General features: G+C 25.9%; 1 protein-coding gene across 1 annotated transcript in view; it reads right to left on the minus strand.

Moving 5' to 3' along the window:
- Positions 1-15291, minus strand: part of LOC107168906 (voltage-dependent L-type calcium channel subunit beta-3-like) — a 78159-nt gene extending 62868 nt beyond the window's left edge. Inside the window, exon 1 of the mRNA XM_015518458.2 lies at positions 14966-15291. Within this exon, the coding sequence (XP_015373944.1) occupies positions 14966-15025 (60 nt within the window). The 5' untranslated portion in view covers positions 15026-15291. The remainder of the gene's footprint in view (positions 1-14965) is intronic.
- Positions 15292-16847: the final 1556 nt, after the last annotated feature.

Consider the following 16847-nt stretch of genomic DNA (forward strand, 5'->3'; position numbering starts at 1 on the left):
CAAATATTGTTTTTCAAATGGCAAAGAACAATATTACACCATTAAAGAATTTTTTACAAATCATTTTTATTTTTTTGAACATTTTTTTCAATTTCAGGTAAATATTTTCACATTTTTCGAATTCTAATAAGTGCATATTTAACACCTTTTTATTGCATTCAATTCACAGCCCCTCTTAAGATAATAATTATGAGATTATGACCATTCCCTAATACGTATAGGCGTACAAAAACACACAGTACACGATCAGTACGAAAAAAATATTTTTATTGCCTACACAAAACGCCTTACAAGCGTTTCGATCGCGTATCTTGTGCTTAGAGGTAAACGTGGATGTACCTAGTATTTTGTATCTATTTATTAACATTAATTGCTTATTTCATAGTGTTATGAAATATTATAACATTGTGTGGATATTAATTGTGTTGACACAATTAGCTGTTTAAATGTATAATAGATCAATATAATCAAAATTACAAAATTATTCATCCTTACAATATTATTAGCACATTCCAGTGTAATAATGTTTGCATTGTTCTACCTGCAATAAATAAAAGGAGTTATATAAGAAAACATTATTAGGTAATATAATTAATCAATACATTTTAATCACAAATTTATTAAATGTTAAATAATTTAACGTCTTAAAAATGATTCAAGTTCATTAAAAAGTATAAACGTCGATCACGTTCACATTCAATTTGAAAAAAACGAATGACGTCCACGTACTTATCTTTCACTAAAATATATGAAATGAACATGAGCCTGCAGTGAAGGTACGTTCACGAATGAAGTTCTTTCCAAACACAAGACAATATTATTACAACTATTATCAATGATAAACGGCTATACAGATTAGCAACTATTCAATTTCTATACAATGAACATTTAATTTTTTTTCAACCATTTCTATGTGAGATATTTTTTGTTTAACTCTTGCATCATTTTCTTTTTTAATTGCAACTTTTTAATATCATAATATGCACGATGCATTGTATGTTTAAATTGTACCTGATTGTAAAATTCGAATTGAAAATTGAAATAAATCTACAACGTCATTTTTTGTTAAAGTCGAGTCCCATAAATCATCCATGTTGCCTATTACGGTATAAAAACATCAACGATATATAATAATTAAATAATTTTAGAAAATTACTGATGACATGACGTGACATTTGTTATCATTAATTATAGAAGGCAATATTTCATACCTACATAACCAATAAATGTCGTGGATAATCGTATAGCCGTATAAATAACTAATAATTTAATAGGTGACATAATATAGGTAGAAGATAACCAATAATAATAATAAGTACCTATACTGATTCAGAGTGTGTTAAACTGTTAATTATTATTATCGTACTTAATAGTGTCGAATTGTCGAATAACGAATCGTGGTAAAAACGATAATAATATACAGCCATAGCCATACCTATACAGGTGTAATATAAATGTGACAAGACTCGTACGTATTAATATAAAATACAATATAATATTATTGTTATTATGTTAGATAATGTGCAAGTATTTTATAGTGCGATGGGTAATGATCCATTGGTGTTAAAGTTTATCATGTATTCTCTGTGTTTATAAAGTTTAGAAGCCCCTCCGTAATAGGATTAAGTATTAATATATCGTGTGTTTATATATTATATATATATATAGTATGTGCATATATGTAGGTAGGTATGCGCTTAATAAAGTGCTCATTCGAGAAGCCTGCAGCTGCAATGTATGAGATAATACATTCTTGAATTCTTCGTCAACTATAAAGAGTTTAAATACGGCCGCAATGTCACATATTATTATTATACGTTCATAAATACGGGTTGTATACCATATAGGTATAGGTATATTGTAAGCAATAAGCACTGTTTATAAATAATAGGCTACCATTGCGTTGCGTTCTTATACAGCAGGTTTCAGTAGTTTTTAGGAGTTTGTGTTTTTGTAGATGTTCTCGATTTATATGTAGATGACAGCAGATACTAGAATGACAACTGTATACAGCGATGTCATGATGACGTGAACAATTAAAATGCATATTACTTTTTAGCATATTTTCATTAATTCCAATGAATAATATATGGATAGGAACTAGGCATTCTCAATTAGTAAGTAATTTCAGATTTTTATGAATCATATTTAATATTTTTTTCAACATTTTTCGCTTAGTACCTAATTTATTTTACTATTAATTATTTAACATGTATTTAACTTTTTTCTTCTAAAGATTTGGAAAATTAGCTAAAAGAAAATTTTTCGACAATTTTACAAAGCTTATGATAATATCGTGTTTTTGTTATTGCTTGATATACAGTATACCCTATGACAACGTATTATTATTATTGTCCAATAATTTATTATTAATATTATAGTTATTTTAATAATATTTAAAATAAAAAAGAGTAGTATTATACTAGTTTACTATTATGTAACTAATATAGGTTATATTATTCTTTTTCGAATTTTGAATAATTGGTTTTTGCACATTATTTGATACATTTTTTTTTTTTTGTATATTTGAAATTTGAAATTTGAATATTTTATTGATTTTAAGTTGTATAACTTCCGAGTCCTATAGGCTTATTAGAATTAAGCTAGGTTAAATTGTTACCTTATTAATCTAGTGATGTGGTGAACTATTCTTTCGATGGGGCCGACGATTGTTTTTTCTCATACGAAATTCAAACACCTTAAAGGTAACATTATTTTTGAGGACTTCTCGTAGGCTTTTTATTAATTATATTTTAATTTTAAAGTGAGTGTTTTAAGATATACAAACAATTTACAATTTTAAAATACACATAACTCGTTTTAAAATAAAAATATAAAAATCCCATGAGAAGCTCTCGAAAATAATGTTACCTTTAATTTTTATGAGAGGTCGATTCAATCTAGATTTTAAACTAACGTAGCTAAACATGATCTGCTGAGCGTAAAATTTGTTTGTTATGCAATTGTAAGACGAAGACAACACATGTGGGTGTAGCGTCCTCTTAATTTTACTTTTACAATCACATTCTACTAAAATGCAATTAGAGAATTTATGATTTAATCCTGTTACACTACTAGATTTGTTCATGATTATTTTTTTGGTCCCTGCAATTTCTGTCTTTGTTACTGTCCTTGTTATGTTATGTAGGTTCTAATATGATACTATACCGATGAGTATATAATATACCTACCGAAAGGTTTCTCTCAAAAATTAAGTATGTTTTGTTTCATGCCTGTCTGCAGTTTTGAATTAAGTACCTATACCTTACCATGCTTTGATAAAATAATTAATTTATATGGTGTTGATAATTAATTGTTTGTTCTATATTTAGCAACACTGCAAAATTAGTTTCTAACATTCAAAATATGGCTGCAAATGATTATATTACATGGATTTTTATACAAAAGAAATTGCACAAAGAGGAGGCCTAGAATTCAACACTATTATTAGTGTTCTTTCATTTAATACATTAATGAAGAATAAAATTGGCTATTGTTCGATGATAAAATAAAATATTTTCAAAGAAAAACTACCCTCAATTATTATTGAAATAATTATCGAAGGGATGACGATACATGATCATAGTTGTAAATAGATACATCTAATAATTCTAATGAGTAATGGTATCACTGTGAAGTAGGTAGGTATAATACAATTTATTTCACGTTTATAACGAAAAGCTCAAATTTTTCGCTTAAAAACTCATTGATTTTTTGGTGATGAGGATATTTAAAATTCAAGTGATGTTTCAAAATTAATTTTAGCAATTGTGATTAAAGTGAAAAACAATGCTGCTTTTGTTGATTATTAATTTTAATTACAAAATGAATGCAAATATATATAATTTAAAATATTTAGAACTGCATTATAAGCTATTGCGTATTTATACCACTGAGTAACCAATTTCACACCGGTTTACTGTAAGTTGAAGTTGACTCAAAAGTCATTAATAATTATTTATAAATGTAAAACATTTATGATAATATACTTTTATAATTATTGATATCATAATAAATACTAAAATAAATACTAAAATAAATTACTTATAAATAAGTAATAATGTTAATTTATGTACAATAAAATATAGTTAGTAATATTATGGATTGTCGTCGTTTCAATAAAGTAGTGTGGCCGGGTTTCAGTTTTTATTAATAACTAATAAGTATATATTTACGACGTCCTTTAGGGCTACAAATTTGTTCTATAAATGCCTTTTTTATTAATGGTCTTCCACGACCGTCGTCTTCGGGTATAAATAAAACAGCAATAATAGTGTATAATTCATTTATTTTTCATCATATTGGTACACAAAAGTAAGTCATTGAAATGTTTACCTAGGTAGCTTATTAAATTTTCTCATTGACGATTCGTTGTTTTTACAACGTACAAGTGAGCTATTATTTCTGATTTTCGATACTGAAAATATTTTCATTTTAATAAGGGCATTTTGAAGTATAAACTTAACAACTGTGGAAAAAATACCCACATTTTTGCTATTCAACACTAGACCAACAGTTAGTAAAATTAGTAAAATATAAAAACATTTTTGTACCTATTATATTGTCTTGTAACGATTTACATAAAATCAAAACAAAATAATCACTGCAGTGGCAACAAAATGGACAATTATTAGCACGATGCTGATAAATATTTGTGGCATGTTTAGTTATTAAATTATACTGGCGTAGGAGTGGAAAGTGCAATGCATAATAATTATTACAACCATCGTATTAATTATTTTACACGTGTCAAAATACTGTTAAATGCAATTACCTATTATAATAATAACGTAGTACAATTATTCGAACTGGAGGTATTCAAATATGTAACATTATTACATTATTATTATACTATTTGCTATGTTAGAAAGGCAATTTTGTTCAACGAAAAACACAATGCACAGGTACAATACCAGTATTATATTGGTACAATACCCATTATAAGGATACTTAGAATCAGAACATACGTAAGACGTATACATTTTAATTCACCTAACTTAGTCGAAATGGACAAGTGAGAATTAATTAAGAACATTTTCATAAACAAACAAGTTTTACATGTAATGTTAAGTAGGTATGTCTACCTAAATACTTATTAAATAGTATTATACTTATAAAATTATAACATACAATAATAAATGCGGAAATAAAAGGTCTAAATTTAAATAAGACGACTATTACCCTTTACATTCATTAACAATCTATAGTTTATTAACTGTAAACTGAACATTACATAAAAGCTTATATCTATCATCATATCTCAAGAAGCCAAAAAAACAACTCATGTAAATGAGTATAGCAAAATATTATAGCTATAGGTAATGTTGATCATTGTTATATGTTTAAGATATTTAACAAACTTTAAAAAATAAGAATTATTATTAGCCAAATAATATAGGTACCTAATAAACAAATTTATTGTTGATTACTTTTATATTTAGGTACATTTATTTAACAAACTCTTATAAGAATTATTAATTAATATAATTAACAAAATTAATTACTGTTTACTTCTTAACAAAATGTCCGATTAATTTAAATATATTAATTTATTGCAGATAATTGAAAATTAAGGGGCTGGAAAAAAAACTTGTAAAGCGCTGATGTATGAAGTTGGCCCCCGTAATGATTTTAGCTTATAATATTTGATTGACTGATATATTTTTAATACTGACATATTTTTCGAACTAATCGAATATAAAGTTGGTGGTCTAATTTTGCGGGCACGTATTTTACTTATATTAAACACAAGAAATACCGTTTATACTATAGACTCTATAGTCACGTTAGGGTATAGCCACAAAATATGTGTTCATGTGTACCCTTTTAGTTATTTTAGATTCTGAGCGGAGCGATGAATGTATTGATTTTACAATGATGCGTGGCTTTCTTTTTATTTGCGTCTGTTTAGACGATAAACGGTAGAAATTAAGCTTCGATTTTCAACTTCACTATATTTTCCAGTAGGAAAATGAATTTAGTTGATGCAATTGGGAGGTTAAAATTGAAAATTCTCAACAGTTTCTAATAGTAAAAAGAAAATAAAAAACGAGAATTGTTACTGAAAATCGGGTTCTAAAAAATATATTTTGGTTTTGGGTATAAGTAAAAAAAATTACGTTGATGGCTGAATTAGCATTTTCTATACACTATAAGATTATCAAAGATTATCAACATATTTTGACTCAAATTAAGCTGCTATTATATAGGCATATGAAATTTTCGATTGTTATTAGTTTTTTTTTTAAATTAATGCCCATAACATTTTTTTTTAACTGATTGAAAAAACTTCAAAATTACAAGGTTCCTCATAAGACTTTGAAAGCGGAAATTTAAAAAAATTAAGAATGAATCCACAATAGTTTTTATGAACAGCTATATTTCAAATTCTTAAAAAATTTGTAAATCTTTTCTAACAATATGTTAGAAATTCATATAAAGATTTATTTTTCAATCTAATATATGAAAATTCAATACAAGGTTGCATTTAAGTAGTTATTTCTAAGACCAAAAAATTGTAAAAATACATAAACACAGTTTTTTGGATGAATTTGGATGAAATTACATATTTTAACCAAGAATAACGATTTTAGTTATTTTGTTGTAATTTAAAAATATGTTTGAAACTTTTAGAATTGGTTTTATATAATTTTAGTTAAAAAACACATACATACATTTTCACATGCAATTTTTCGACAAAAATGATTTTAACCTACTATAATAGTTGTGCTAATGCCTATAATATAGTAAAATCTACTTTAATCATAATAATATCATAAAATATACCCACTGAGTACTTAGTAATATTATAGAGTATAATAGACAAATCGACCGTCTACGCTCAGAATCGTTTTTCATGTGCAATTCAAATTGAACACATTCATTATAATGACTCTCAGATATTATACCCACTTATTCACTTTTTTAACAATAATTTTAAAAAATCACGATTACATTTTTTGGGGGGAGTTGGACGATCATTGATTTGAAAAAAAAAAATCATCAGCAACAGAGACAATATTGACTCAAGTGGCCAGGATAATGCTGCAACACGATCAAGGTAAAATATTAATTTTTGATATAGTTTCAATGTTAAAAATTATAAAACAACACCACATTTATAAACATTTGAATGATTTCTTTAAATAAATTTAGAATTTTTTTTTAATTAGATGCGTTTCGGGATGTATATGACTTTTATCTGATCACTGTATAAGTTTATGATTCGAGTTTAATAGGAATATGATCTGAGAATTCAAGTAAGGATTTCAAGGTGCACACTACCATTATACAAATTAAAAAGTTAAAACCGCTGAACACTAAACACTTATATATATTAAAAAATTTAATGGAACAAGAGAGAGTATTAAATTACGTACGACAACTATATATATATAAACAACTTGAAGTTCTGATTTCAGAATATTGTAATAAGTGAATTTTATTAAACTAATAAGTAATAATTACATAATGGAAATCAATGAAAGCAAATCGAGACCAACACTTCAATATATTCACAGTATATTTTTTTAATGTTCGTGTCTTTACAATAAATTAATTTAATAAATTAATAATACATATGATATGGGCGCGGCATTTCCATTAATCGACGCCCAGATTAGAGTATGATACTATGATATCTGATATATGTAAAATGTTGTATAGTAATGATATTATTATTATTATTATTACTTAAGTGAGAAAATAATTATCGTGGCATTTGGGAGTTCATTGTTTTTAAAAATATATTTTATAATATTAGTGTAGCATTGTAGGTAATATTTTTCTTTTTTTATGAAGTAAATTTAATACAATAAAAGATTTGATTATAAATAGTCTAGGTCACAAACATGTCCATAGATAATTTGTTTTGGTTCTTTGCTAGTTGCTCCACAGGAATAAATTTAACAAAAACTAACGAAACGGCACTTATTGGTTAATTCAGAGGTTTCCAAACTGTGCGCCGCGGTGTGTTGGCAGGGGAGCCGTGGCTGTGCCTCGCTTCCGACTATGTTATCTGGTCTAAAAATAAACAACAATATTTTACGATGAAAAAAAGGTCGTAAATTTTATTAAGGGTGCCGTGAGAAAACTTCAGTTCTAAAAGGGCACCACGAGTATGAAAAGTTTGGGAACCTCTGGGTTAATTGATAAATTACATCAAATGGTTAATAATTCTCTATAATACCGAGAAAAAAAGTTGGTTTGTATCATTGTGAAAACTAAAAGTATATGGGTAGGTAATAATATTAGGTAATAATGTGATTATGTAAAATATCCCAACATTCACAATACAAACGACGGGTGTACTCTCCCCCTCCCCCGCTCTTCTTAAACATTCAGTATTTATTGTATTTTACACGCAGGTGAATCATGTTTAAATTAACTTTTGAGGAAGTCTCGACATAGTATATTTTAAAATTATTTTTATGATGTACGTATCTATACATCATAATTAGTAATATTTTTATTTATTTCTAGTGCATCACGATGAGCCATTAATTCATAAGTTCTGATAATTTTATGACTAATTTATTTAACGAATTTTAACTATTATACCATGACAATATAGTATAAAACTGTAAAAGTGTAAGAAGTAGGTACAATTAATGTAAGTAGGTACGTAATATAATTTTATATCATACAACCTACCACTATTTAATTTATTTTCAAATTTCCTGAATAGTGGTGATATCGTTAAAATTCGCAATTTTTTCTTTTTAAAAAGATTATCGACGTTTGACTTTCAATTGAAAAATTAAATTTACATTTATTTTGAGTTACTTACTTTATGTGTACAATTTTATAAAGTTTAATCACCAACTATATATTGTGTCAGACAAGTTATCATATCAATCATTGTCTCTATAAAAACGTCAATCAAATGATATCATTATCATATCATCAAATGATATTTGTGGCAAAAATAAAAACTTTATAAAAAAAAAAATAACAAATATTTTCCTCATCGGATATACCAAACCCCTTATTGAGTAGATTTTGCTGATGGAAATGAAATAAATTGAGTGCATATATTTTATTCGGTAACTTAATAAAAAGATAACAACTCAACTACATAATATAATATGAACTATAGGTATATTGATATTTTATATATATATTATAAAAAATATTGATGTGTTGTTGTACAATTGAGAATTAGAATAGAAAGCAATTCAATATTTAAATTTTTTTTTTTTTAATTATTCATCAAAGAAAACATCGTTAGTTGTTATACTAACATTATTATCACTATTGTGAATAATAAATACCGATTATGTAATTATCTTCTTTCAGAGATCTAACTCATACGACATCTAGAATTTTAAAACTTATTATTTAATTAAAACATGGTATATATACTATTGATAATTTTACAAAGTTAATTAATTCAAATTCAAACAAAAATAGAGTCTCTTAAATACATTATAAGTTTATTTTGACCATGAAGTACATCTGAAAATGACATTTAAAAAGCTAAATTTAAAGATGGAGATAAAACATAGAAAAAAAAGGAATTTTTAAAATGACTCTCAAGGTTAATGTTTATGACGTAAACAGAGGTTCTCTGATTTCGAAATATGCAGATAATCCATGAAGAATTACGAACAAACTACCTCATATTATCATAATATACAGTGCTGTGTTACGTTTAAAGTCTTAACATAACTAATAAGACGCAGACAATTTGCAGTACCTATTATGAAAAATAAATTGAGAAGGAACGTGAAATTTAAGCTTTATATAGTTAATTTAACGAACATTATTTAGCGAGGAAATAAATTAAATATTATATACTATGCATTGCTTGTGTACTCAACTCATAAAGCGTATATTGATTATGTAGGTACCTGTTGTTGGTAATAAATTAAAAGTACAATACTTAAACACCACTACAATTATTAAATTTTGTACCACGTATAGTGTATACATACACTTTATACTAATATTATCTAATACCCACTGTTTTTATGTTTTAATATTCAGGAAATTATACTTGCGCGTGTCGTTATTGATATTGCATATTTTAACAATTTTTAAATTAATATGTCATGATGTATAAAATAACGCTATAATTGTTTTGTTTACCAAAAATAAATCACCCTTAGAAAATAAGAAATTAGTGTTGAGTACATTAAATGAAGTATTAATAATAGATACTAACTAACTGCCTAGTGTCTACAGTACAAAATATAATAATGTGTAATATTTAGCACACCGAATAAATAATATAACTATCTACAGAATGATTTATCAAGCATGCTTATTCTAGTTTTTTTCTTTAGTAATAAATTTAATTAAAATCTAATTTTTAACTTCTACAACTTCTATTTTTTTCTTTTTAACGAACGCTTACCACCCTTTAAAATATTATTAACAAATTATTTTTAAACGTTTTGTTAAATCAAAATCATGATTCATACCAGTAGCTTTTGAATTAATGAAATATGTGTACCTATAGTAAGGATAAGTTTATGATAATTATCATTTTGGTGATTAAAATTATTTTTAATCTGTCAACATTAATAATAATTTTAAAAACAATTAAAGCAGTATAATGAATGTACTAGATTCAATATTATGTCCGTTTCATATTTTTGTACTACCACTTTATTTTTAAACATTATTATCTTTAGTATAAATATTTTAATAACTGAGATACTAGATACTCGTTCAAATTCTGAATTAGGTACATCTAAATTATTTTTAAAAGAATTATTCACTTAATAATTAATAGTAAGAAAGGGAAGTTATCATATTATGAAAACCAGAATTTTATCGCCACAATATGCTCCTTAAGTAGTACAAACTGCAAAATTCTAGAACTTAAAAAAAGAAGCCTGAGTATATTTAAAAATTCCGAAATCAAATTTTGAATAAATTCATTATCAACGAAGAAAATTGGGGGGGGGGGGATGAACATGTAAAGTAGACGTAAACTGGGCCCGCGATTATCTTTTTCGTCGTAAAATCATCCCGGAAATAAATTTCATATTTTCATGAAATACAAAAGGTAGTTTGTAAGCTTGATCCGATAATTTTTACTGATAAAAATTGATAAACATGATAAAAAGAATTAAAAAACAAAAATTATGCTTAAAAAGTATAAAAAAAACTAATAAGTATGGGTAGGTAGTATTATAGATGATAGATGAAATCAACACGGTGTACGACTAGAAATGGAACATATAATAATAATAATATGGACAATCGAGAGGAAAATAATATAGGTATTGAACGGACATTTTTAGGGGTAAATGGCGCTACAAAATCAAGATCATAATAATATTATATACCGTGAATATGAGTATTTAATTAAATATTTAATAGATTATATATAAAAAAAGTGTTTTAGTATTTTAGTATATAATTATAACATATGATAGACAGACATTTTGTATGCTATTATATTTCAAATGGATAGGTATATATTTTTCAGATTTAGAGGGTAAAAGAGTATATTGATTTTACAATGACGTGTGATTTTTATTTTCCGGTTTGAAAATACCAAATATATATCTAAATCGGAAAACATCAAACGTGCATTAAACATGAACATCTACAGATACTAAAATTTTGGTTTTGATCATAATAATTGAATATCAGGCATTATATAGGTATATATACGGGTATATAATAGTAAATAAAGTTAGTTTTACCTTTATACTCTGTATTTTTAATAGTCTGTAGATTTTGAATTATATTTTTTTAGATTGTTTTTATTGCTTTATTTCTTTTTAGTGCATTAAAATCCCACAATTTTGAGTATAATATATATTATTGTATAGCAATTGACTGTAGTAGCTAGCCATTATACATTTTATAAGTGACCCAAAGAAAAACACATATCCCAAAGAAGGTCACAGAAATATAATAGTAACTGATCAAAAGAAAAGTATTTTATAAAAAAAAAATTCATCACCCACATATTATGTTTTCGTGTGTTCATATAGGAAAATATTATATTTAATTCTAGGTTTAATTCTTTTATAATACGAGTATATAATGATGCCATTATATTTATAACAATCACAATTTTCACTTACTTTTCAATATCCTATAAAGGATAATTAATTCAAAGGTACCTACAACATCCAAAATATATTACCATTACCGATAATCAAAAAATGTTAACTTTTTAGATTTAACATTCATTGGTACATTTCAAACATATTATTATCAAATAATAATATATTTACTAAATTTTAACATATAATATTGAATATACAAAATCAAGAAAATGTATAAAATAAATAGACAAATAGTACTATAACTCAAGTTTCTATGGATCTATTATTTGCTTAAAAATGATTTATTTTAAATAATTATGTTATTTTGTAGGCTTGGTTATGTACTTTTTCATCTTTATAAGAATTAATTAAAGAAAATGATAGAAGCCTAAAGGTAAAATATATAATTTTGTAAAAATTGGTTTTTTTATATGTATACCAATTTGCCAGTGGCGTCAAAGTCGTTTTTAAATTATATTGAAAAATAAAAACTTATCCTTCTTAGAAATATTTTCCGTAAGATACACACAACGAAATTTTCAATAAAAGTCTGTTCTTATTTTTTAAACTTCAATAAATAGTTTAATTTCACTATTCAACTAAAAAAGTTGAAACTTGTAAGTGCATTTTTTCATACCTTATGGAATTTGTCTGCAGGTAATCTGCTCGTATATGAATTCAAAAATCACTGTCCAAAATATAATAGGAATATCATATTATATATTATGATAATAAGGTTCATAATAGGTACCATCAAAATTCGTGCACAATCCCGCAGCGTATAATATTATACTTTGTTTGCAAATGGCAATATTAAGGGCAATATTTGATAAAAACTTTTTTTCCACAGAAAACTCAATTTTGAATTAAAGAACGCGTTTTTAACTTCATGTTTTTTTTTCATTTTATAACTATCATCGATCTAGGTTCTGAATGATTGTTAATTATTAACCATAATAATTTATGGCTAAAGTTTTCGAGATATTAAATTTTAAAACGTCTCAAAAAGAGTAGGTATAAAATTAGTTACGTCTTGTCGGTTGACAAGTAATCATAATTACTTTAATATTTTAATGGTTTATGTTGTTTATGATATAATTTATTAAGATAGATAATGAAATAAAGTATTTGAGTTTATTGATAGAAATACATATCTGGTTCGTTATTTTTTTCATACTTTCAGACATATTTTATACCTATATATATTATTAACCTAAATGTAAGGACCATTAAATTTGATCAAAAGCTATAGAATATAAGAGAAAAAAATACAATAACGAAAACATTTAATTATAGACGCTGTAGTGAGTATTAAAATTTATTATAAAATTATTATTTTAAAATTCGCTTAATCATTCGTTGTTTGGACATAAATTAATACATGATATTTAGATTCGTGATGAGATTCAGCTAGATGTAATTGTTATGTGACATATGCATGCGTATATTTTACGTGTACCACCTACTATTCGATGTAGGTAACAAATTAATACAAATACATTTCATCGTAGTGCAGAATAATGTTTGCATTAATGTATAATAGTGGTATATTTTTATCTACAGATGTGTATGTATAATTGCCTAATCACATTTGACAATAAAAACGTGATTTAATGCACATTATTATTGAATATTAAATAAGCATCAACAAAATGTCGTAGAAAGTAATTTTTACTATTTTTAGCGGAATATTAACCTAAGCTAAACACATAAAAATATTAACAATACCAGTTTAATATAGAGTAGCTTGATTTAATACTCGATCGCGTAGTAAGCTATAATATCCTGCAATAAGTATTAATAATAATAATAATGTATAATGTACATGTCTCAAATAATGGGATTGTGTGAGTAATAAAGTGGCTGTACTAAAAACAATAACTTATATTATATTAAATTTAAATTAAAATTTTAACTTGTACAGTTTTAGATGATAAATATGAATAGCATAAAGAGTATCGGGAAACCACTACTATTAGCTAAGAGGATCATACTAGTTCAAATATCGAAGTAAGATGTGTATGTAAACATATTTAGTCATACAATTATAAAATTAATGTACATTAATCTCTTTTCAAAAATAAAAAATAAAAATGATACCTTAATTTTACCTTAAACGCTTAGTTCTAAAAACGTTATAAATCAAAATATGGATTGTATTACAAATATAAATTAATAAAAATAATTCAAGATCCATTGATTTTGGAAAAATGTTTTTCATATTTTCGTTAAGATACAAAAATACATTTATTTTTTCCATATATCGTATTTTTACTTTTTCAATTTTATGCTTATTAATATTTATTGTGTACCTATCCATACATTTTTACATAAAAATGTTGATATAGTCTAACAATTTTCATTTTTCACTAATATTTTTTAATTTACCATACCTGCAATAACTTTTTTACACAATTGCATAATATGGAAAATCATTATGTGTTTACTTCGAGTTTTTTGTAAATGCAATTAAATTTTTACACAAATAAATCAATAAAATATATTAGTATTAAACAGGTATTTTAGTTAACACAGTGTTAAATCAGATTAATAGCATCCCAATAAAATATAATATTGTCATTGTTTTTCCTTTTAGATTTTATTTTATATTGATTTTAAATTATAGTAATTACATATTTAATTGTTAAAAGTAAAAAATAATAATAATAAAGTGAAAAAAATCTATTAAGAATGTGTTTACACATGACAAAACTTATAACATTCGTGTGTACTTAGTATTTTTTGGCCAACTTTGTTTATAACAATTTATACATCATTACTAGCAAAAATTGATACTATGATTTCATGATTCGATGGAAGAAATCACAATTTATTTGATCGATGCGCGTTAATAAAATATTGCCGTCTATAAAATACACCAAATATAATATTCACCCATAAAAATAATATTACCAAACACGACTGATACGCGAGCGAAATGAAAACGCACTTACCTTTCTTGAAATGACGAACGCTTTGTTGTGATCTTTTTTGGTTTTTCGGAAATGAGCCATCTCTTAAAATAAATGATTTACCTAATAATAATAATAATAATAATATTGTCGGACAGAGGGGAAAACGAGATTCTCGTCGTCGCGTTAAAGACAATATTATTATTATTATTATTCCAATGGCGTTATTATTATCGACAAATTAATAAGGTTCGGTGGGAACATGAAAAAAAAAAAAAAAAAATTGAACAGTATCCGACAATGACCGCCGTACCTACACACTCCTTTGTGTGTGTCGTCGATACGGATACGGATGTAACAGTCGAAGAAAAGCGAATGCGCGAGACTGAGCGGACACGGACGACTCGTCGTCAGCAGGGACGGACGGAGTTTAGGCGAGTGTAAAAATAGATCATCGCATCCGCGATAACGCTGCGCTTATTAGTGAGTGGTGGTGGCGACGGCGGCGGCGGCGGCGGCTTCGACGGCGGAGAGGGCGGAGAGGGTGGCTTCGCATAACGAGACGGTGGTGGGAGGGGGGATGCGAACGCCGTCGTAGTGTTGCGATAGTCTTTTTCTACGCTCGCAAAACTATAACCTGTCGCGCGCGCGTAATTATTAGATTTTTACAAAAATGTAATACTGGCGCGTCTGTCTATCATAATATTGTAGAGACAAAAAACAATTGGTATAGATAATGATATCATTTATAGATCAACAATGGTGGTCAAATGATTTTTTTTGTCATAGTGACTTGTGACGACGGACGAGTGGACAACGCTCATTTTTTAACACGCACTTTGATCTCTAAAAATATAACCCAAACATTATTACAGATAGTTGCATCGATTAAAAAAACTTCAGCTAAAAAGTTTTAGTAATAATTACGCGAAAATTACTAAATCGTTTAAAACCTGAGATGAATCAAGAATAACATAATTAAGCAATTTATAAATATTAAAGTTTTAAATTAACATTTTTATCATATTTTTGATTCAGCTGTAAAAGAAACGAAAACAATTATAAAAATTTATATTTTATAAATTATGATAAAAATGTTTTATGTTTGAACTGATAGTTTAATATTTATTAGTTATTTCGTATATTTTAAACAAATATTGAAATATTTTCTTTTAGCCAAAAGCACATTTAATAAGTAGGTACAGCATATACATATGTAACTTGAATAGAGTTCATTGTTTAAATAGGTAAATATTCATATTTTATCAGATTATAAAACAATGTTTTATTGTTCCCATTATTTTTTTTTTTATAAAAATATCAATATTATTTAATGTTATTATAAAATATTAATATTAATAAAAAGGTCATGAGGGGTATATCCACCGTCATCCCACAATCGTTTGACCACCCGTTTATACCATACCTCTATATGCTCTATACAATATAGGTACTTATACTTACACATCATCATATTATTACGTCTTACCACTGTTACCTATGTACCTACTTATTTATTTTCAGCACACAAACCATATAATATCTATATACAATAGTTAGTATTATGTGCATGTTCTATTGTTATCCAACATGACGGTCACTATAATATATCATTATTATTTTATTATTATTGTAATTATTTTTTATTTTATGTAAATTATTAATTTTTTAACATATTAATCAAAAAACATAATAGGTACTTAGTAGATGTCATGGGTACATTCCGAAAAAAATATCAATACGTGTGATTTTTATTAATTCGTGAAGCATAATGAAAATAATGTTGTAAATTTAAATTTTAAATTTTTTCTGAATATTTTATAAACATATTACATGCTTTTAACTATTCAAAAGCGTACGATTGCACGCGAAATAATTGGATCCGATGTTGCCAACTTATTATTAAAATTTAAAATTATTACTA

The sequence above is a fragment of the Diuraphis noxia genome, unplaced genomic scaffold, assembly GCF_037042655.1.
Source record: "Diuraphis noxia isolate RWA-SAM2 unplaced genomic scaffold, SU_Dnox_SAM2 contig0001, whole genome shotgun sequence".
Lineage (NCBI taxonomy): Eukaryota > Metazoa > Arthropoda > Insecta > Hemiptera > Aphididae > Diuraphis > Diuraphis noxia.